The sequence below is a fragment of the Pinus tabuliformis genome, chromosome X (assembly GCF_031772625.1).
Source record: "Pinus tabuliformis cultivar Carrire ecotype Pingquan chromosome X, CPIR1, whole genome shotgun sequence".
Lineage (NCBI taxonomy): Eukaryota > Viridiplantae > Streptophyta > Pinopsida > Pinales > Pinaceae > Pinus > Pinus tabuliformis.
The window spans coordinates 9909442-9933955 of record NC_142308.1 but is presented as its reverse complement, the minus strand read 5'-3'; the positions used below and the strand labels follow the sequence as shown (position 1 = coordinate 9933955).

At 38.5% G+C, this 24514-nt stretch overlaps 1 protein-coding gene across 1 annotated transcript in view; it reads right to left on the bottom strand.

Annotated features, from left to right (window-relative positions):
• LOC149138026 (NAD(P)-binding Rossmann-fold superfamily protein) overlaps positions 1–24514 on the bottom strand; it is a 332971-nt gene that overhangs the window by 222518 nt on the left and 85939 nt on the right. Inside the window, exons 4-5 of the mRNA XM_089448107.1 lie at positions 21734–21789; positions 21523–21578 (exon numbers count right to left, since the gene is read on the bottom strand). Of these exons, the coding sequence (XP_089304233.1) occupies positions 21523–21578; positions 21734–21789 (112 nt within the window). The remainder of the gene's footprint in view (positions 1–21522; positions 21579–21733; positions 21790–24514) is intronic.

Sequence of the window (24514 nt, the reverse complement as noted above, 5' to 3'; positions counted from 1 at the left end):
TCCATACAAAGAAAATGATTGACTAATGTCTAGTGAGAAAAATCTCACTTCCACCAATGATCCGACACTGACCTTTTAGCTCAAGATGAGTTGCTCCTAGCTGCCTCTACGTCACCCTACGCAGATTTGCATCAGCCTTGCTTGGACCAGTGTCTCTCTCACTCTGTTGATCAGTGGTTGCTCTGGAAACTCGATCTTCTGGCCTCCGGGCTCCCCTCCGGCTCCTGCCTCTGAATCTCGACTTCTCCTCAGGAAATACGGATCTCCCTCTGAAGCTCTGTGTTGCCACTCTGCACTGCGTCAGCCTCTCTGTGGAGTACGTTGTCTCTCTGTAATGCACTCACAGGATTTGAAAAACTACCTTCCAGCCTTACTATCCCTGCCCCTCTCTCACTGCTTCAAAACTGCTGAATCACCTTCGACAACTCACAGTTTCTACTCTAGAGTTCGATTTTTGGCACAAACACGCTAAATTACTCACAAAAAATCACATTTATTATTATTAAAGATAGAAGATGATTACAAATTGAGGGAGGCCCTTGGCTTTATACCGCCCTGGGTGACTCTTGGCAAAGATTATGCCCTTTGCTTAATAACTACTTAACTAATTTTTATATAACATTGCCTTCCTCCCAAAAAATGTATTGTCCTCAAAGCATACGTAACGACGGATGTTGCTAATGAAATGCTTCAATCTCCCAAGAAGCTTCTTCTTCTAGTAAGTCCTTCCACTTGATCAAGTATTCCTTGATTACACGAGATCGAAGCTTCTTTTCTCTGGCAGATATGATATCGGATTCTGAATGGCTTGAAGTGCGTTCTCCAACCCCCATCGAATTTCTTCTTATAATCTCTCATGTAGGGTTCAACGGCCAAGATTAAAGCATAATTGATAGCTAAGATTAACTAGAACTCAATCCATGTCTTCTTCTAGAAGATTTCACCATGACTTAATTAATACCCTTTAATTAACCAGATTTCCTAAGTTTAGATTTAGGAACCATTAAAAAAAAGTTAATTATTTTAATTAAGTCGTCTCTAGGTGGAATTTCCATAAACGATTTATGGGCTTCGGAGAATACATGTATTCTAGCCTCTCCACAAAATTTTGTGGCTAGAAGACATCCGATGCTACAAAAATCAACATTCCAATGGCCCTATTGCACCATTTGTCTATCATTTCGACCTCATTAGGAAGGCTTATTGAGTACTTTTGAGTTATTTGGTGGGCTTGCACATTATGGTCACTTTTATGGGCTCATTAGACTAATTAGACTAAATCTAACCCCTAAAGGCTCATATAAATAAAAGATGAGCCTCACTTGTAACTCATCATCACTTGGATTTGGGATATTTCTCTCTAAAGAATTTGGACCTACAATTGTGGAATGATTTGGATGATTAAATGCATTTTGATGTGTGGAAATTTTTCGCTATCTCTCTTGGAGCTTCTCTTTCGCAGGATTATGGATGGATATATTATTCTTTGTCTTGTAAGTGCAATATAATGCTATATTTCGGTTTTAACAGATGTCTAATGCATGGAATTATTTTCTGATGGTGAAAGAATGTGCCCTAGTTAATGCAAATTAGTGGAATCATTGAAACTATCGGAGATTTCTACATGTGTTACTCATTAGACAAAGAATGAATGAATGTTCCTAGGGGATAATTTGCATTTGCACCCTTGAAACTCCATAATAATTGTTATCGAAGTGTAAAAGTCTAAATTTATCATGTAGCTGCATCCTTAGATAGTGAAGTTGTTTCTTTAGGCCTCCTTGTTGAAAGATTGGCGTTATCTAATTGGCACATTAACATTGTTAAGAAAAACATTGGACTTGTGCATTTTACATTTATTGTTATTTGATCAAGTAATTGTCCATCATGAGATTTCTAATCTTGAATTTCCTTACGCTCTACTTGTCACTGGGTATCGTAATTGGTAATTAAGGAGTTCTTTGAGCATTTTTTTTGTTGAAGATTGTCCTTCTAATTGTTAAGTACTTCCCTTTATTGCTCTAAATCGAACATTATTTAGATAATTTGTCTCAAAGTACTCAAAACATTTAACAGTCTCACCTAAAGCTAATCACTAGATTTGCGCTTGCATTCTAGGAGTAGTGATGCATTAATTAATTTACCTCCAGGCATAAGCGTGGTTGAAAGAAGATAGGACCACCATTCTCACCCAACGTGTGAAGTTTAGACCCTCACTTATGGTTAACACAATGACCTTGCAGTCATCAAAGCCACAGTCTCTACAGCGCCAAAGGCATTCGAGTGGTTAGAAGTCTAGGGGAGGTATCATTAATCAAGTCGTAGCTTGCTTCCCTTGGGTTTCTCTCCACAACCTACACTTGAGACTAACTTCAAAACAGCGGAGAAAAAGGACTCACTTAGATAGGCATCTAATCTAAATTCAACCAAGAGTTTGCATTTCACTTAGTTCTAGGTGTTAGTGTGCATCCTAAGCAACCATTGTTCATCTAGTAACTTGGTAACTAATTTATTTGTGCAAGTGATTTGACTCCATAAGGCACGGGTCTCTCAAATAATTTGCGCTAATAATTAGACTTGCTAATCATAATTAACCAAGTTGTTAGGCCATTCAGTTGTGTCTCCCGAACTTTTCGGTTCTCGACAAGTCTTTCATCCTTACATTTCATAGGGACTACCACCCATAATCTGTTGTAGGGAGACATCTAGAACGGAGAGGGCAGGGATCAAAGTGACAGCGCCCACCCTAAGTGTTGTCACAATTCACTTCTACAATTTGGGCGACAACATTTTCTGGCACCGTTGTCAGGGACAAGTTTACCTTGTTCTCGGCGCTATGACATCCTCTCATTTCTCACCTTTCCATTAACCAGTCAAGTGGCACATTCTTAGCCACTTTGACATCTTATCAAATTTCTCATCACCTTATCCACCATCACTAGCACTTTCAGGTTTCTACATGCACCTTTAGCACCTGGACATCTGGGTTAGTTTCATGTTTGGGTGGCGACTCCACTTATTCATCCATTCACAAGAGCTTATACTAGAAGAAATCTTGGTAGCTTGGTTAACCCAGCTCCTGATCTTGAAAAGGCTCTTAGGGCTTGGTTAAACAAATTACATTCTAGTAAGCATTTAATCTTTTCTCGGACAGGAAGCCCTCCCTGATATCTACTTGCTTTTCCTTGAGCTTGTCAAGCAATACATCATGGATCTATTTGCTCCTTGCAACTTTCATAGTCAGCGTCATGAAATGCCGAATTCTGGTTTGGAGAGGATGCTTATGTTTTAGGGGAATAATGTGGTCATTACTGAAGCACATCTCATAGCATTCATGACCTTCTTAGCCAAGCATTGTAGCAAAGTCGCACATAATAATGAAGATGTTAACAAGAGGCACTTTGTCCTTTCTTTAGAACAAGATGCAATGCAATGGTACTAGGATAAGCCTAATGATTCTTTAGACTCTCTATAATCCCTGGTCACTGCATTTAAAGATAAATATGGCAATAAAAGGGAGGGAAGATATTTGTTCAAAGCTATCAATACCATTAAAAAGAATGAAAATGAAACAATTGAAGAATTTAACAAAAGGTTCAATGGCATCGTCAGGTAAATGCATCAAGACTACAAACCAACTGATAAATTTTGTTAGAGCAATATCTTGATGCATTTGTTGTTGATACCTCTTATGAGTTGAGACGTTCTAAGCAAACCAACTTAGCTGATGCTCAAGCCATAGCTGAGGAATTAAAAAAGGATAAGAAAGCATCAGGAAAGTCTGAAATCCCTAGTTTTGAAAGAGTTCTGGTTGAAGGTAAGGGGCAAGAAGTAAAGGAAATAGAGCATGACCCAATTAAAGAATTAACTCAAATGATCAAAGAAATGAGAATTAAGCATGCTAGAGAAATGAGACCGCCTAATCTGCTTGAATCCACCAATGTTGATCAGCCTGTTCTTTTTTGCAGATCTTGTGAAGGATTCCATGATGAAAGTTCATGTGCCATCGCTAGAAGGATCTTAGGCGAGGGAACAAGTGAACAAATAAACAATATCAATCAGAACTCTCCAAAGGAAAGTTGTTGCATCGAAATGATCCCTTCATGAAAAAGATCCTATTAAACAGATATATGGTGATAAGCCATCTCAAGACCAGATTCTAGAAATTTCCAGAAGTAAAGGTTATACTTGTCAAAAGAAAAGCAAAGACCGGAATCAAAGTAAGCAACAGATTGCTTCTAAGATTTATTGATCAAGACTAAAGATTGATTGGGCCTCATGGATAAACAGTGCTAAAGTCTTTGTCCCTGTCTTAGAGCTCCCAAAGGTTCCATGTCAAAGAGATGACTTTTTCAAGGCCTTAGGCATATCTCAGCAAGTTAAGACTGATGTGGTCCATAAGGATGAAGAGATTAAGTTAAAGGGTTTGCATTGTTACACAACAAATGAAGATCATCAACGTTTCTTCCTAACCTTAGAAGTTAATGATTGATTGCTTCACAATTGTTTGTTGGATTCTGGAGCCTCAACTAATGTCATGACTAAGAAGGTTATGGACTAATTGAACTTGAGAATTTCAAGGCCTTATCATAATATTTGCTCTATGGATTCAAAGAAGACTGAAGTACTCGGTTTAGTCAAGAATTTGCAAGTAGCTCTAGCCAATTTCCCATACAAAATAATCACCATGGATATAGCTACCATTGATGTGTCTGATGTATGGGGAATGATTTTATCAATAAAGTTTGTAACTAATCTAGAAAGATGTATTCAGGTAGACTTGTCATATGCTATTATTCTCGTAGCAGCTAGTGGTATGGTCAAATTATACAGGATAGTTGAAAGGAGGTATCATGTTGAGGATCCAAGGAGGCCTACCGATCGGGAAACTTAGGGACATCCTACATAATACAACGCAATAGTGATTGAGTTCTTCCAGCCTGTTCAGTGTTTTTCTTCGTCTCGTCTCACAAGTTAGAAGAGGAAGAGAAACAGACGTAAAGAGACCTTGTAGTATGGCATTGAAAGCCTTCATCAACCAAAGAGAGTCAGGATTCAACAAGGAACATCTGACAAGCAGCCTATGGATCCACTTGTACGCAGACAGGTGTTCCAGATTGGATTACAAGGATGACATCTAATGCCAAAAGGCATCCTTTGTATTGTATTTCTAACCCTATTCTCTTAGCTAGGATTTTATTTTTGTCATTAGTTAATTTTTTTCCATGTATATATATTTTATGCCTTTATGTTTTATTGTTAGAACTTAGAATAGGTTTTTTATTCCAGTAGATGATCTATGATGTATTCATGATGATTTTGATTTTGAGCGGATATCTACCTTATGTTACTTTGTTTTCTTGGTTACAGGATTCTAGATTCTCACAATACTTCAACGAAGCAACGTGTCCCCAAGTAGAGCCAAATGTTGACCACACTTGTCAACAATCAAAGTCATCAATCAGCGTAAATTTATCATTGTAAACCCAATTCCTGCAAAGATTATTGTAAATGATGTCAGTATGACCGTAAAGCTATCTAACAACACCTAGGTAAGCCTATGATTTTGTCAAAAGGTTTTATCCTAGGGAGTTTTTTAACCTCCCTGAATTATGTTGAGAAATATAGGGCATTAGCATTAGGTGATTTCTCTTCATTAGTAACTGGTTGTGACTATTTTTACTTCATTGGATTAGGATCTTCTCTTTGCTTAAGTTATTAGTGTTATTCTTCATCAAACAGCTACCAATGCATAAACATAAATAGACAAGACATACAGAATGTAGGCTATCAGCCAGGGCCAAAACCTCTCACTCTTTGAGAGGAAAACCCGACAAATTTTTCTTATAGAGATTCCAATTGACGAATACCAAGACCAAGACCCTTGACCTATTGGCCACTCCAACACCAAGACACTAGTTCCCTTGACTGTCTTCTCTTCCTCTTGACACCTCTTCCTCTTTGATCTTCTGAGCATTGAGACATTGCCACCACTGCGATCTCATTTAGATCTCTTCTTGTGAGACCTTCTTACTGTCATCATCAACGAACTTTAGTTGTACCAAATTCCTTTCTCTAAGATCTAAACGAGTCACTACATTTGTGATCCGAATTCCTGAAGTAGACCGAGCTCCTTTTCACCGAATTACAAAAGCAGACTCACCACCTAACTGTAGACTTCTCACTGAACTATGTTACTCTGTCTAGGGCACCAAAATTTCTTCTCTTGAAACAGTCATCTGAATCGCACACTTCTCGCTGCCACTATCCACAGACAAACATTTAAAATTGTCTTCTGCCATTGTTCACCAAAATTAGAGAGGCATCCGAATTTATCTCTGTCCCATTCATCCGAAATCTCAGAGAGAGATACATTCGAACTTCATTTTGTTATTACCCATCCGAGAATACAAAGAGATATGCGAAATTCTGGCTATGTGAAATGTGAAGTGTCTACACTCCTATATATAGTTGTTTGCCCGTCAATATAAGCCGATTTGTCATTTCGAATAGATGTTTCTCCTTATAATGTGAGCCGACATGAGTTTCTTATGCATCTTAAGGCGGACAGGAAGATTAGAACTAATGCTCATCGTTAGAGGGCTTCTAGACACCTTTATTGACTCATATTGATGCATGCTCAAGAAGAGCTCTTCATACATGACTGTAATTCTTTTGATTTAAATGACAAATCCTAAGGCTCTCAATGGGAGCCATCTAAATAAAATCTCTTGCTCATGAAACCCATGAAGCAAGCATCACAAAAATAATTTTATTTTCTTCTTTTCATCATTTACAAAAATCACAATTACATGTCATTATGAAGCCCAAACCTAGTTACACTTTTCAACACTCCCTATTTACTAGGGAGGTATTCATAATGGTACTTGGTCATTCTCAATCTGATGAATTTCTCATAAGAAGAAGTGGATTGGTAACCCATCTGTCTAGCATCATATCAACCAGCATTGTCACGTAGCAAGGCCTTGACTAACAGATCTATCCACACGATCAAAGCACAATGCTAGCGAGACCAATGATTCATAGACACCATAATCATTGTCTCTCAAGGTACATACTCACCCGGATGTTCACAGAGTATGACCTACTTTGGAATATTCTTATCTTGGATAGCCAATCCTCAAAGAATATCAGTCCACGACTAGTCTTATCTTGGATGCCTTATCTCATCCTCAAAGAGTATTGGATGCCAAATGATTACCCAATCCTCCATTATGTCTTCCCAGGTGAATACCAGAATGATGGGTCTATCTCTCCGTCCCAATTAGGGAGGACATATCAATTCCAATAACGGAATGTACTCACTCCTACAAAAGGAATGTACCTAAGCTCCCCCTTGGCTTAGGAACTTCCAAGTTTCTTCCAATTAAGAAACTTGTTTTCAGGATCCCTCTTAATTAGGGACCTACAGAAGCTCCTCAACCAACTGCTTGAAGAGATCCCTCCTTTGATGTCATGAATTTCTTTGTCAAGGAGTCTTCATCCTTTTGGGGCTTCTTTATAGGGCACAGACCATCCATCACTTTCATCCATGGGTCAGACATGTCATTATTCCTTTCATCAGAAAGTGATCCATTAATCTTCATCTGGCCTTGCTTCATGTCATGTTGCCTTCTTCATGTCATATTTTCCCGAAGGATCTTACATCCTTCTATATGGTCTTCTTTGAATACATCCACCTACATAAACCCATCCAGATTTTGTTCAAAAATAAGAAATGAACACTTAATTCAAAATTACCTTTGTGATGGTCTTTCACCATGACATATTCCAGTGTGCATCAGCATCCAGCATACATGTTGACATATCTCCCAAAGATATCCAATTTCAAGGGTCTCCATCTTTTCCAGGCTTCCATCAGAGCCTTCATATCTTTCCGGGAGATTTCCTAGTCAAATCTTCTTGGTCTTCCATATGTTCATTGCCTTTACCATGCTTGCATATCTCACAATCTCTTCCTTCCTGTCTTCACACGTTTCATTCCCAGGAACTTCCAATCAGAGTTCCTCAATTGTAGTCAACCAACTCATACTTCATATGAGGACATATTATGTTGATTTCATCTAATGTGAACCATGCCTTCCACCACCCTTTCATAGGAGGAGATTCCATTCCTTTGATTATCCTTCTCAAGATCGAGCAGTGATCCATGTTACCTACAACCATACAACATGACTTTATAATAATGAATACAAGCATACATACCTCATTTACCTTTAGGTCATCTAGGCTTCTTTCAGCAACTTCCTTGATTGAAAAGAGCTTCAACCCCTTGATTTGGTTCATCTCTTATGTCATCATACCATCATCCCATGAATTCCACAAGTTGGAGCTCCCAATGAAACACTTGCTTCCACTCTAGAATCTAGATCGGCGAACCCTTCGATGAGGATTCCATCAGAGAATATTGAGGATCTCGCATATCCCTATCCAGCAGATGTTTCCTTTTGACTTGATGTATGATGAGACTTGTCATGGATGACTTCTTCCCTTTCTTAAGTTTCCAATGAGGTTCTCAAGAGTTATAACCTTCATAGTTGACAATCAAACATCTTTCATGTTTCCTATGGTGATGTCACGAGCTCTTACTTCTAATGCTTTTCCTCTTCCTTGGACTTCTTTCTTTCAGTTTTCTCCACTTCTTTGGTGCAATGGACTTCTTCTCTATCTTTCTTGTTATTGCCCTTCTTGAGTTTAACACAATCTTTCCTGTAATGCTCATAGCATTGAATCTTAGCTATGTTCTTCTTTCCTTTCGACAAATGTCTGAATATTTTTTGCCCACAACCTGTCTTCTTCTATCTTGCATAGAAACCACGAGTTGTTGAATGGGATAGCCTTCTTACCCTCATAGACCTTGTTCATCAGTTAATGCATTTAGAACAAAGAAGATCATTTCCTTATCTGAAATCATCTCTCCCAGATCTTGTAGTTGAGATCTTATAAAGATATCCTTTCATCCTTTGATAACTTCAATTTGTGTGGATCACATCTAAGTGATATGACCTTTCTTTATCGCATCTTCACAGAATAGTTCTACCAATTTATCATATATCTCTTTGATGTCTCCAATCCTCCTATATAGGGACGAGGGGACCTCTACATGATTTCATAAGAATCCCTTGAGCCCTTTGATCCCTTTCCACGTATTCAAATAATGCTTGACCTTTGAATCGTGTGGAGACTTTTCTATTGAAATGACTTCTCTCTCTTCAAGGACTATGTCTATCCTCCTTTTCCATGCAAGGAAGTTCAATGACCCAACCAACTTATAGATCTCCTTGCAAAATGAATTCATTTTATCATATTATAGAATAAAAGATACTTGATAAGTGAAGATGAAATCTTCAACCTGATCCCTCCAATGCTGGTTGAGGAAGATGTATTAGTGCATCTTTTGGATGATCTTCTTCCAAATGAAAAATTCTTCTTCAATGAAAGGACATTGCTCCTTTTATGATGACAACGCCTTTTAGATCTAGCTCCCTTTGTTGATGGTGATTGATGAGGATGTTTTGTTGCTTTCTTGGATGACCTTCTTCAAGGATAAGGAGGGGATTCTTGCGTCAATGAGAGGGAACTTGCCTTATTGCTTTTGAAGATGATGACAATGCCTTCTAGCCTTCTTTGTCTTCAAGATACTTCGACTTTTCGGTGGTGAATAAGAGCAGATCATAAATGCTTCTATGATCTCCAAGATGATGTGATTTTAGTCCTAGAAATGCTTCTCTATACTTTGGGTTGCCTTGCTTTGTAGATCTTTTTATCTTGATGAGGGTCTTTGTGGCCTTTTGCTAAAGACTAAAGGATCCAACACTCTTTCTGGTGTAGACTTCTAGTTGCCTTGATTTGTAGATCTATTCGCCTTCAGTAGAAATAAGGCTTCGGCCTCTATTATTTGATGATCCCAAGACTTCTTTTGAAGTAGACTTCCTTCATTGATCTAGGGTTTGATTCTTCAATGTGGATCCTTCACATTTCTTTGATGCCTTCCTTGAAACTCAATCCTTGAGTGTCTCTTTGATTATATGCCCTTCCTTGACTTTGACACCATAGCTCTGATACCATGTTGAGAAATCCAACGCATTAGCATTAGGTGATTTCTCTTCATTCGTAACTGCTTGTGAGTATTTTTACTTCATTGGATTAGGATCTTCTCTTTGCTTAAGTTATTAGCGTTCTTCTTCATCAAACAACTACCAATGCATAAACATAAATAGAAAAGACACAGAATGTAGGCTATCAGCCAGGGCCTCACTCTTTGAGAGGAAAACCTGCACAAATTTCTCTTATAGAAATTCCAATTGACGAATACCAAGACCAAGACCCTTGACCTATTAGCTACTCCAAGACCAAGAAACTAGCTCTCTCGACTGCCTTCTCTTCCTCTTGACTCCTCTTCCTCTTTGATCTTCTAAGCATTGAGACATTGCTACCACTAGGATCTCAGCTAGATCTCTTCTTGTGAGACCTTCTTACTGGCATAATCAACAAACTTTGGTTGTACCAAACTCCTCTCTTCTCTGAGATCTAAACGAGTCACTACATTTGTGATCCGAATTCCTGAAGTAGACCGAGCTCCTTGTCACCGAATTACAAAAGCAGACTTCTTACCAAACTGTAGACTTGTCACTGTGAAATACAGCAATAGACTTCTCACTGAACTGTGTTACTCTATCTAGGGCACCGAAATTTCTTCTCTTGAAACAGTTATCCGAATCTCAGACTCCTCCCTACCACTGTCCACAGAGAAAGATCTGAACTTGTCTTCTGCCACTGTTCACCGAAATCAAAGAGGCATTCGAATTTATCTTTGTCCCGTCCATCTGAAATCTCAAAGAGAGATACATCTAAACTTCATTATGTTGTTACCCATCCGAGACTACAGAGAGATATGTGAAATTCTCACTGTGTGAAATGCGAAGTGTCTACACTCCTATATATAATTGTTTGCCCATCAATATAAGCCAACCTGTCATTTCAAATAGATGTGTCCCCTTATAATGTGAGCCGACATGAGTTTCTTATGCATCTTAAGGCCGACATGAAGAGTAGAACTAGTGCTTGTCGTTGGACGGCCTCTAGACACCTTTGTTGACTCATATGCATTTGACACATGCTCAAGAAGAGCTCTTCACACATGACATTAGTTCTTTTGACTAAAATGACAAATCCTAAGGCTCTCAATGGGAGCCATCCAAATAAAATCTCTTCTTCATGAAACCCATGAAGCAAGCATCACAAAAATAGTTTTATTTTCTTCTTTTTATCATTTACAAAAATCACAATTACATGTCATTAAAAAGACCGAACCTAGTTACACTTTTCAACAAATTATGTGTTTGTAAACACGCATAATCAACAAAGTTTTTCTCCCAGATAATAACCCAAAGCTAGGGTGGAATTCATTGACAAGGTCTTAGGTGAGTCCTAGTGTTTATTGAGTCTACAAAAAAGTGCTTTAGGAATAATTTTAGTACATAATTACTAATAGCTTGTTACTTTTAGGCAGCAATGGTATGTTCTATGCTTTAGAGAAATTTTACTTCAATTTCTTTATTAGCCCAGTATCAATATTCAGATTAGCAATCACATCAACATGAAAGTAAAATGCAGATAGAACATAAACATAAACAGTAGAAGACTGTTAATTTTAGGTATGTTCTATGCTTAAAGCAATTTATTTCAATTTTCATAGTTAGCTCAATATCTTTTCCACATTAGCAATCACATCAACATTAAAGTAAACTGCAGGTAGAACATAAACATAAATCGCAGAAGACAAGCCAAGCCAAGAGGACACAAGATGTGGCGCTAGCTAAGGACAAACCCCAATGTGGGGAAACCCTTGATCAATTCTTCTTATATGTTCTTCAATAGTTCAGCAGAGAGAGAGAGAGAGATAGTACATATACAACAGAAGTCAACACTTTGACTTATCTAAATAAGAACATAGATCATCTCCAGGAGGTGATACATGAGGTGGCTGAACTCAATGGAAGACATGTTGCTTCAACTAATTCTCCAAGGTGACTCCATCACCATGTTGCGCCTATCATTGTGCTGCACCTCACTGTGTTGCACCATATTGCACCCATCATCACTATGTTGCATTTCATCATGCTTCACTAATCATGACTATACCCATCATTGTACTGCATCTCCTCATGCTGCACTATGTTGAGCTCTTCATTGCACTATGTTGCACCCAAATGCATGTTGCAATATCTCATCATTCTGTTGCTGCAATATATTCTCGTTGCTGCTATATGCCCATCATTACCATGTTGTCCCATTGTTGTACCATATTGCACCATGTACCATGATGTCCAAGCTTGCCATGTTGCACCATGCTTTCCATGCTCGTTGTCCCATTGTGCCATTGCTGCACAATGACATGGCGTCCCATCATTGTTCTGTCTCATCATGCTGTTGTCCCATTGAAAATTGTGGCACAATATCGTTGCTGCTAGTACTGTTGTCCCATTGCGGCTTGTTATCTCAATATACTTACAGCAACCCAGCATTGTTGATGGCCCTACAACAACATAACATACTTACGCTGCTCCAAATATGTATGTACCATTGCCTAGCTGTCATAGTTGTATTGTTGTACCTAACAGTCATGCCCAAAACACTATTGTTCTGGGCATATGGTAGCCTTGTTGTCTTGTTGTCCATGCATCATGGTTCCACCATGCTCCATTGCCTAGTTGTCCACAACACTGCTATTCCAATGCTGCCTTCACTGTTGCTTATGTGGTGACTGGTTAGGGCATCTGGCAGCCCTTACACACCCAGCCAAACAACCCTTAAAATCTACCCAAATTTTCCCTTAATTAATGTGGTTGTCCCCTTCGCTATAATTCTGGGCAGCCTTCTAGCCCTTAATAATGGCTCTGCCCTCCTCTCATTACAGTGGCATACTACAGCCCTTAGAACAGGCCTGCGGCAGCCTTTCTAGAGGATTGTTCCACCCTCTGCGAGCCCTTAAACAGCTCCCTTTCTCCTCGGCCTTCTAGCAAGATACTCGGCCTCCTTTCATCCCTTCAGTCTTCTTGAAATGGCTTCAGAACAACCCTATTTCACCCATGCTGAATTGCCTCTTTTTACTACAGCCCTAAGCTTCAAACTTCGGCCTTTCTCCCTACAAGAGCACCCAAACAGCATCTCTTTCCCACGCTGTCTAGGGCAGCCTCTTTCCTAGGTGCGTAGAGGCCAGCGTATAGGCTAGGGCTTCTTCTTCATAGCATCGATACTAGGGTTGTCCTCCTTGTAGCGTTAGCGCTTCTCACTTGACTGTGTCCTCTAGATTAGGGTAGTGTTCTTCTTCTTGACTGCAGCTAGGGCAGCCTCAATCCTCCAACGTCTAGGGCTTCCACTCCTAGATTTCTCTTCCACTAAAACCCAAGACAAGTGGAGAGAAATCAAGATAGAAGTGTGTGTAGAAATGACTATCAAGTCATCTACCTTTATACTAAAACGTTGAGCACATGTGGGGTATATTATGTTGTTGGCCGACCTTGACAAATTGTCTTATAACACAAATAAATTCATAACTCCATGAATACTTATCAAAATCGGATGACCTTTAGATCAATCCTACACCTCTCAATGAGAGGGATCCAAGAAAAATATCAACTACCATAAATAAGATGACCCACATGGAGTTTGGCTCTAGTTGTCAATTTTAACAAAGACAAGCCAAGACAAGAGGACACAAGATGTGGCTTCAGCTAAGGACAAACCCCAATGTGGAGAAACCCTTGATCAAATCTTCTTTTAGTCTTCAATAGTTCAGCAGAGAGAGATAGTACAATTTAAAAATCTCATAATTTATAATAGCAGCAAAAGAATCCTAACCAGAAAAGTAAACGTTGGTCAACAGGGCAAATTTGACCCTCAACAAATCAGTCAACTTCAGTCAACTTTGGCCTCCACACAGCAAGCTAAAGCAACCCTCAAAATAGTCAAATTCAGCCCAGTCAAAGTCTTGTCAAACAGCCCACCTGCGGTCAGCCCTAGCCGCAGTCAATAGTCAATGTTTAGCCTTTATTTCTGTGCCTAGAAATGCAGACTATCCAAACAGAGATAGCCCTCACAAAAAGCAGTCAAAGGAGGTCAACACATGTTGGTCAACGCTTGGTCAAATTGTCCAGAAATTCAGTCCCCTGAAATTTCGGCCTCCTAATAATTCGCTCTCCTGAAATTTTAGCCTCCTGAAATTCCGCTCTCCTGAAATTTCGGACGTGTGGAGAGAGAGAGGCCTAAAAATCCGTACCCAATCAATGAGGGGAGAGAGAGAGAAGTGTGAAGATGAGTGTGTCCAAATGAGGTTAAGTCACATTCTATTTATATGCAACGTTGAGGATGAATAGACGTGACTGTTGGGCTTTTGAGCCTACCTAAGTTTGCTGGCAGACCTTGACAATTTGACCATAATCAAAATAAATTCATAACTTCATTTGTACATGTCAGAATCGGATGATCTTTAGATCAATCCCTCACCTCTCAGAGAGAGGAATCCAAGAAAAATATCAGTTGTCATAAATAAGATGACCCATGTGGAGTTTGGCCCTAGTTGCCAATTTTAACATAGCTAGACACAATTGCTAAATTGTTTTATTATAAACACACTTGGTTTCATACTAGATCATATTGTGTCGCAGAATTGGGAAGTGTCTTGAGGGTATATGTCTAAATGTGTATTTCCCCTTCTAAGGGTTGAATTAATTTGTAATAATGTGATGTAAAAAATATTTTAGTGCACGGTTACTCATAGTTAAACACTATGGCTAAAATATTTGAAGGTGGAAAAATAATTAATGCCCTCTAGAGTCAATACATTAATTTTTCTGGCAAAATAAATAAAAATCATAAGCCAGAAAATTAATTAATTTAGAGTCAATAATAATTTGAGAGTAATTACATTCTCTCCAAGTGGAATATAATCAAAAATTCGTGGGTCAAAAAGGAATTAAATTTTGGAGGTCCTCCACCAAGGGAAAAATGAATTTTTCAAGAAAATTTGACCCCCTGGACCTTGGTGGTTAAGTCAAAGTGAAAATTTTGAGGATATTTATCCCAAATATTAATTTTTGGATTAATAAAAAATGGTTTTCAAGAGAAATTCGAATTTCCCCTCAAAAAATAAAAAATCGACGATGTAGATTGAAAGAAGATAAATTATTTTCAATGGATGAGATAATTTTGAGAGGATCAAGCCAACTAGCTGTCATTTCCACTTGGAGGGGTTTATTGCTCTCATTCTCTATATAAGGAAGCTATCAAGCTCCTATCCTCTATCTTTGGATGATGTAATCTTCAACTGATGTACTGAGTTTTGCTCTAATGGAATTACTTTTCTCGTAATAGAAAGACTTTGGGGTTTCAGTTCATGGTAATTTTTGGATTAATAAAAAATGGTTTTGAAGAGAAATCTGAATTTTCCCTCGAAGAAAAAAAAAAAAAAAATCGACGGTGGAGATTAAAAGAAGATAAGTTATTTTCAATGGATGAGATAATTTTGATGAGGATCAAGCCAACTAGCTGTTATTTCCACTTGGAGGGGTTTATTTCTCTCATTCTCTATATAAGGAAGCTACCAAGCTCCTATTCTCTATCTTTGGATGATGTAATCTTCAACTACTATACTGAGCTTTGCGCTGCTGGAATTATTTTTCGCATAATAGAAACTTGAAAGACTTTGGGGTTTCAGTTCATGGTGTTCTTCTATCTATAGATCTGTGGTATGTGCTAGTATTTATTTGGAGGGGTTTATTTGTCTCATTATCTATATAAGGAAGCTATCAAGCTCCTATTCTCTATCTTTGGATGATGTAATCTTCAACTGATGTACTAAGCTTTGCTCTGCTAGAATTATTTTTCGCATAATAGAAAGACTTTGGGGTTTCAGTTCATGGTGTTCTTCTATCTATTGATCTGTGGTATGTGCTAGTATTTTGTTCTTTCATGCTCTATATTGTGCTAAAATTCATAATTGTTATTTCATTTGTCGGTGATAAGAACATTCTATTGGTACAGTTATTTTTTCTTAGGTGATTTGATTCACCTTATGATCTAACAATTATTTTGAAGATTAAATAAAGATCTACAAGTATACTAGCCCTTGGGCTGCAAGTTCACGGACTGTGGGGAAGGATCGACCTCGTTTGAGCTTTCGGCTTTCATTTTGACAAATGATTTTGCATGAGGGTTTTGGCGAATGATTTTTTTAAATTATACGTCCATATTATCTACTTTAAAATCTCTAAAATTTTATTTAATTTTGGCTATAAAGATTTAATCTGCTAATAAGACCAAATATTTAAAATTTTGCACATACTATGGATATTTGTAAATAAATCTAACCTTTGTTTTAATTTGTAGCATTTGGGGTCTGGGATTTTTTTTATTTCTTTTATATATTGGGGTTGGGAATTTTTCTCTTCATTTGTAGAGGTGAATTCTCAAGTTCCCTAAGGAAATTCGAATTGGGTTGGAGAAACTAGCCCTACGGCTAAGGTTTCAAGCATTTCTCACCTCCAAGAGGAGTCATCTAAGCCTATTTGTCCAATTCGCTCAAGTGAGCAGGGTTGAATCAAGCCCTAGAGGCCTAGATCTAGCCTCCCAAGGCCCTAGAAGCTCAACACATAGCCAAGGATAGAGGGCCGCAGGCCCTACAAGGTAAATTTTGAGGTTTTTAAGGTAAATTTTTTGTGTTTTCCCAAATCCTTGGACTTTTTGAAGGGTCCGGAAAAATTTTGAGGCCTCCAAGGCCTAACCGAGTCTTGTAGAATCCCTATTCTCTTCATTCTTATGATCCGCAGGCCCGTTTGGCCTTGTTCCTTGGTGCCGCAAGCCATAAGGCCTCTTCTCCCCTCTCGACAACCCTAGTTGGGCCTCCTCCCAGCCACTGCAAGCCAATACAGGCCTTAAGCCTTGACAGCAACCCCTCCCCTTCTCCTTTTTGGTGTGTCGCGAGCCTATAGGCCTCTTCCCTTTGCTACTGCAGGCCTTCTAGGCCTTGATCCCTTGAGTCATAGCCTTTTTCTCCCCTACCGTGAGCTTTGAAGGGGCTTCTCTCCTTTGCAGCAACCTCTAGGAGGCTTCTCCCTGAGTGTTGCAAGCTTACAAGGCCTTTTTCCTCTGATCAGCGACCTTAATAGGCGTTGAGCCCTAGGCCGAGGCATTATCCAAGCCTCCTATCCCCATCGTTGCCCTTTCCTAGCCCTAGTCTATCCCTCCTCGTCTTCTCTTGATCATAAGTATTGGCACTAACATTGTTTTGCAGGTGTTCCAATTGCCTTTGGAGTTAACATTTGTGGTTGCAGGTTAACATACTCATTGGAAGATCCCTAGAAGTCAAGTTGGTCACCAACAAAGGCCATAAGGCCTAGTGGTTTGCCTCCTCAACCTCTCTTTTATCGTCATTGTTTCATTGCAACCTTAAGATACATTTTTACAGTGGCATAAAAGGCATATCAGCGCCATCTAAACTTATTGGGCATTCACTCTTAGCATCCCTTGCATCTTTGGTAATGGTCTTGTTGTTGCCAAAGTAATTTGATTGGATTGCTTCTCTTACTGTTGTGATCATTGGTCTCTAGACCTTTTTGCCGCCTCACATCACTCATACATTTCATTGCTAGCTCTTGCATCCATCTATTTCATTCTTGCATTCATAAGTATTTCAATGTTAGCAATCTCATCCAATTGAAAATACTCTCAAAAAGGAGATAGATGCTCTAAAAGATAATTGGTATGCTTGGACAGAATTGGTGTTCCTTACCTAAGATAGGTTTGTTGCTCTCACAGGTTTGATCTTGCCCTTTTAAATGTCATTAACATCAAGTAAAGAATAATATATTTGATCATATCATTATTTTCTAAGTTGCCTAATAGTTCAAATTGCAAGCATTCCTACATGTCATTGGTTATCAAATTAGTGAATGTTTTGCTCTCTTCCTTTCATTGACATTGAAAAGAATTAGTACATTGTTTTGTTTAAAGGATTGCTAGCATCATGAAACTGGGGTACTTTTGCTTGTCATTGCTAAAGAAATTAGCTATTGGATAAGTGGTTACATTGCTTTTCATCATCATAGTGGAATAAGTGTTCTTGAGAATAAGTGCACTAACATATTGTCTTGTAAGTGAGCATCACATCTAAGAATCATAATCTTGCAACTTTGCAACTCACTCTTAAAGTACTTGATTGATCACCATATTGATACTGTAATAAGAGTAATCTTGAAGTCATCTAAGTAATCTCAAGGATTGCTAATTGTGTTGGTATCTTGTTGAAAGATTGGCATTATCTAATAGCACATTAACATTGTTAAGAGAAACATTGGACTTGTGCATTTTACATTTATTGTTATTTGATCAAGTAATTGTCCCTTCTGAGATCTCTAATCTTGAATTGCCTTACACTCTACTTGTCATTGGGTATCCTAATTGGTAATTAATGAGTTCAATGAGCACTGATTTTGATGAAGATTGTCCTTCTAATCGTTAAGTACTTTCCTTTATTGCTCTAAATTGAACTTTATTAAGATAATTTGTCTAAAAGTACTTAAAACCAATGTTGCACGAAGCGGAAGCGTTTTTTGGAAGCGGGGACGCCGAAGCGTCATTTTCCAAAAATCTAGGAAGCGAAGCGTCCGCGGAAGCATCTGCTATATATATATATATTTTGCATTTATACTCAAAACAAACATCCCAAATACCAAATTAATTGTAGAAGACATGAAAACATGCATATTTTTGCATAAATCAAGATAGATATAACATCCATTGTACATTAATGATCTAGAATCTAGATTCTTCTCCTCTTGTCTAGCCTTTGCCTCTACCTCGATTGTCTAGGGATATTAGTCAACATTGCCCAATTTTGATCAAACTACCTAATTCAAGACTTAAAATATGGTAGAAAAAGCTTAACATGTTTGATCGATGATTTTGACTTGATTGAAAGGTAATTTTTTGCTAAGGGCGTGCCGCGTGACAAAGGAGTTCAACAATTAACACCACCAACACTAGGATACATATAGGGCTTGGTGCTCTTGATTAAATGCTAATCGCATACCTTCATACTTGATATAATCTAATGAAATGCCACAATCCCATTGATCCTGAATTCCTGAAAACTGTTAAGTCTGCTGAATTTTGAATAGGATATGAAATTCTATTTTCTCCATATGAAGTCCAATGAGGCTGGAACCACTCTCAAACATCCTGAGTCATTTCATGGTAATGTTAACAATTTAAGTAAAAGGATGAAAATGAAAAATAAAGGAGAATGTCACTTTTACTTTAAGAATTTAACATTACCATGAGGGAGCATCTGCTATATTTATATTTTTTTTTGCCTTCATTCGTCACCCTAACCCAAGGTGGACCCACCCCCAACAAGCAAACTCACCTAAAATTTAAAAAAAAAAATTGAAAAAAAACGATTTTCTAAATGCTTTTCCGGAAGCTTTTCTGGAAGCGTACGGAAGCGTATGCTTCCTCCTCCGAAGCGCCACGCTTCTGACGCCCGAAGCGCCGTACGAAGCGCGCTTCGGCGCTTCGGAAGCAGCGCTTCCGTACAACGCTTCCAAATTTCCATGAAGCGGCTAAAAAAGCCGAAGCGACGCTTCCGTACAGGACGCGCTTCGGGGCTTGGAACCGTGGGGGGGGGCGCTTCATGCAACACTGCTTAAAACATTTAACAGTCTCACCTAAATCTAATCACTCGTTTTGCACTTGCATTCTAAGAGTACTAGTGCATTAATTAATTTACCTCCAGTCATAAGCATTGTTGAAAGAAGATAGGAACACCTTTTTCACCCAACGTGCGAAGTTTAGACCCTCACTTGTAGTTAACACGGTGACCTTGCAGTCGTTAGAGCCATAGTCTCTGCAGCGCCAGAGGCATTCGGGTTGTTAGAACTCCAGGGAAGGTATCATTAATCAAGTCATAGCGTACTTCCCCTGGGTTTCTCTCCACAACCTCCACTTGAGACTAACTTCAAAACAGCTAAGAGAAAGGACTCACATAGATAAGCATCTAATCTAAAATCAACCAAGAGTTTGCATTTCACTTAGTTCTAGGTGTCACATCTCATATAAGATAGTGTGCATCCTAAGCAGCACCTGTTCATCTAGTAACTTGGTAACTAATTTATATTGTGCAAATGATTTGACTGCATAATGCACTGGTCTCTCAAATAATTTGTGCTAATAATTAAACTTGCTAATTATCACTAACCAAGTTGCCAGACCATTCAGTTGTGTCTCCCAAACTTGTCGGTTCCCAACAAGTCTTTCATCCTCACATTTCATAGGAACAACCCCCCATAGTCTGTTGTAGTGAGACAGTTAGAACAGAGAAGGCGGGGATCAGACTGACAGCCACCACCCTTAGCATTGTCGCAATTCACCTATCCAATTTGGGCGACAACAGGTTTCCCACTCTTTGGTGGGTAACAATACCAACTGCATACTTCAGCAACCATTATCCAAGGCTGCTTCCTCATTACTTGCTTGCCTTTCTTCTCTTCCGCTGGCATTTTAACATTATAATAGCCAGTGCTTCACCTGCCTCTACAAGGTTTTGTTCCTCCATTCAACACCCTAGAACTAAGACCTTAAGCAATCAAACCCTCAAGCAAGCCCAGTGACAATTTCTCTAACCAAGATTTTAAAAACCTTAGAATTTAGAAAGTATTTGGTGTCCTTGGAGACTGAAGGCTGTTTATTTTTAAGTTTTACGGGTGTCATTTTAAAGTCGCAATTCCTTAGAGCACTTTCTGGGTTTGGAAGTCCAACTTAAAAGTCATAAAAACAGTTCTAGAGGCCTGAAATGTGCAGTAGAGGCCTAAGATATTTCACAACTTGCTTAAAAGTTTCACAATTTTCGAGATACATTTCATATTTTTAGGGATTCATTTCCTTTTTTTCCTGAAACGTTTCAAAATTTGCCATAACTGCGCAAATCCCATTTCCCTTTTCTGAAATGGTATTTCACGGTTCCTGAAATGGCTCCAAATCATTTCAATGCCATTTCAAAGGTGAATCCCCTCAGTTTTGGGATCCGAGACAGGATCCATGTTTCACAGACCCCTGCATTTTCGGCAACTTAGATTACACTGAATATATTTTAAACTTTTAGTTACATTATAACATAATTCTCATAAACAAGCATCAGTATTTGTCAACAGCAGGATCCTGCCAAGGCTTTGAAACTGCTTAAAAATGCATATAGTTGAAAACCAATAAAATATAACAATAACCTTCCATGCTAACACAACTGATCTAATAGAAACTTTTTTTGGGTTTTTAGAAAAATAAAGTCCAACGGATCTTTCTAAACAATAAGAGTTCATGTCGTAGGAAACCATCTATTTGTTGTTAAAGTTACGTAGAAGTAATTTCATTGCTAATGTTGATGATTATATGATTTCATGTTTTTGTAATCTTTGAAATGTTGGTATCATTTTAAGTCAAACCTACCACTGCAGATACTCCATCTAGTGCATCTCTCCATCTTTCGGGTTCAAATAGGTTTCCTGTCACACAAAAATGTCTGAGACAAAAAAATATATAAAGCAAAGCACAAACAAGAATTTCTTACGAACCAGTTCGTTATATCAGAACGATAATAGCAATCACGAAGGAGTCATGTCATCACAGTATGCTCAAGTTTGATTCTATAAAGGTAAACCTTGATGCCATGCCACTTCATTTGTCCAGGGCTCTTGTATTGTTGGCCTTCCTGACCTGAAAGAGCAATCACTAACAATTATGCACCTTTTGGTAGCAAATGTTCTGCTGTTCAAAGCAACCTAGAAACTCAACAGAGAACCCATTTATTTTCTCTTTTAGCTATCTGTTTGTAATAAATTATATGTAGAACTAATGGGCAATTACAAAAAGAAAGATAAGATTTCATCAGCAAAATTGAACATGATTTCTGCACATTCTAAAGCATTTCTTCCACAAAGACACTGCCAAATTGGCAACCAGATATTGCAGTTTCAGTAGACCTTAAATGCAACAAATGAACCCCAAAAGTGACAGCAAAATGCATATGGAAGGTACTAATTTTGTGTGGAGCAGATCAAGAAAAAGAAGATTCTGTTACAGTCCCCACTATGAGAAATTTAAGAACAGAGTTACAATTTTGGATGTCTAATATGCTGAGGGAAAGCCTAGGTGAGTACATACTATATGTCTTGTGCTTTCATTATTCTAAGTACCCATCCTATGCACTATAATCATCTATCTTGGAATCAATGTTGAAAAAGTTGGCCCAGCAAACAGCGTCAGTGAGGCTGGAGTGTAAGAGATCAACCCAGTTCCGCAAAAAACTGGTAGCATAAATGGTCCAAAATGAGGGTAATTAATTTCCTTATTGGAAGGATTTCATAACAGCATATGAACATTACATAAGTCTAGTTAAGAAATAATGAAGAAATAAACACAGGAACCCAAAATAAATAATAATAAATTAGAATCTTATAAAGTCGTGTATTTAATTAAAAGTTGTGACTTTTAGAGAAAAGATACCGACTTAGGGTATTTATACCAATGTTTTAAATCTCCGACTCAGGTTCGGAACCGGCCGAGGGTCGACTCCGACTCCGACTCCGACTCGGTATCGACTCAGCCTAGTTGATTTCAATGACTCGGTCGTTGTAAAAAATACATTAAATATTTTTATTTATGAAAAAACATAATTTTAAAGATTTTCATTCATGTTTCCAAACACAAAACATTAGAATATAGAGAGAAGACAACATATGATCAAAGTAGGCTCATGAATATATCCATTATATCAAAATGGCACCCAGTGCACCGTCCAATACATACATGATATAGAGATCAGAACAAAAACACATAACCAAGAAGGCTCTAAATGGCCTCTACAACAAAAGTAAAACATCACTAGTCACTAGCCACTACTGGCTATTGCTAGAGAAGCCAACGTCATCTAGCTCAAACTCTGAATCAGAGTCAGACAGTGAAACCCATGGCTCCTCCTCCTCATCGCGATCTCCAACTGCAACTGTAGAAGTAGTAGCACTTGCAGGCGCAGCAACTACACGCTAAGATAGACGAGCTATGCACTTGCATCGTGGCTGAGTAGAGGAAGTGAGGAAATGTGAGGGGGTTGGGTAGCTTTTATAGGCTTGGGAGAGGTTAGATGGACAAGCAAAAAACCTGAAACCAAAAATAACCAAGTTCGGAGTTTGTTTTCCCTCCAAATTCCACCGCTGACCGGGTTTGATTCGCTCGGCCAGTTTAAGTCGTACTCAGCCGAACCCATTGGTCTGCTACCAAACCGACCGAGTCAGTGACTGGCTTGGCCGGTTCGATAACAGAACGGCCTTTGGGCCGGTTTTGTACCGAGCCGGACCAGGTGGGGGTCCTACTCGATCGATTCTGAATCGGCTCGGCCGAATTTCAAAACACTGATTTATATAAGGCCTTTCATTTTAATTTGGCATCATCTTATTTACTTATTCTTTCTATATCATACCTTTAAAATTTACTTATTCAACATTCATTCAATAAATCTAGTGAGCATTTATAGCTTCATTTAACATTAAAGCGAGGTTGGATTGGCACTATTACCCACCAAAAAGTTGTTAACCCCTAGGAGAATCTTTTTCCCCTCACTATACAGCCAACCAGCTAGTGGCTCCATGATGGTCGGCACATAGCATTATGCCAGTTTCTCCACCTATTGCTCCGGTCAGGTCTCTCTCCCATCTAGTATTTCTTCTTGAAGGAAGGTGGGTCATCTATCGGCATGTACTTTAACCATTATTACAATCATGTGCTTTCATTCACTGTAGTGGGCATATTAATATGGATCAAGAAGTAAATTGGATGATTGACCAATCTCAATTGTATTCTTGTCACCACACTTCCCTGTGGAGTTCAGTCTTACTATAGTCTAGTGGGACCTCCTTTGAGCCCTTATGCTTTAGGAAGGCCACCACTGGGGAAGCATTGATTGATGTAGTATGTCCAAGGTAATACATACTCACCACATTCCATATCTCCTTATTATCTCCATTCTTTGTGTTGGTAGTCATGGGCCATTGGGATTAGCACCTTTCATCCACATCCTTGAATTAGGGCCCAGAAACATGGCCCTGGAGGTTGATGCAGCTAAAACAAAGTTACAAGGATATCAAGCCACAATAAAAGAGAATGTGAAATACAAAAGATAGTTGGGACATTATTTAACACATGGGCATGTTGAAGTTGTAGCTAGTGTCGGTCTTCATAATGTAATGTAAATCTATCATTGATGTATTTATTATATTCATTATTATATTTTATTTTGGTCAAAGCATGTTCTTCATGCTTATAGATTCAAAAAGAGTCAAAAAGAATTTATTGAGTCAAAAGAAAATGTATTTGAGTCATGTCCCATTTGAATATTTGTAAGAAAAAGGAAATTGAATTTTTGTTTGAGTCAAAGTCCAACAAA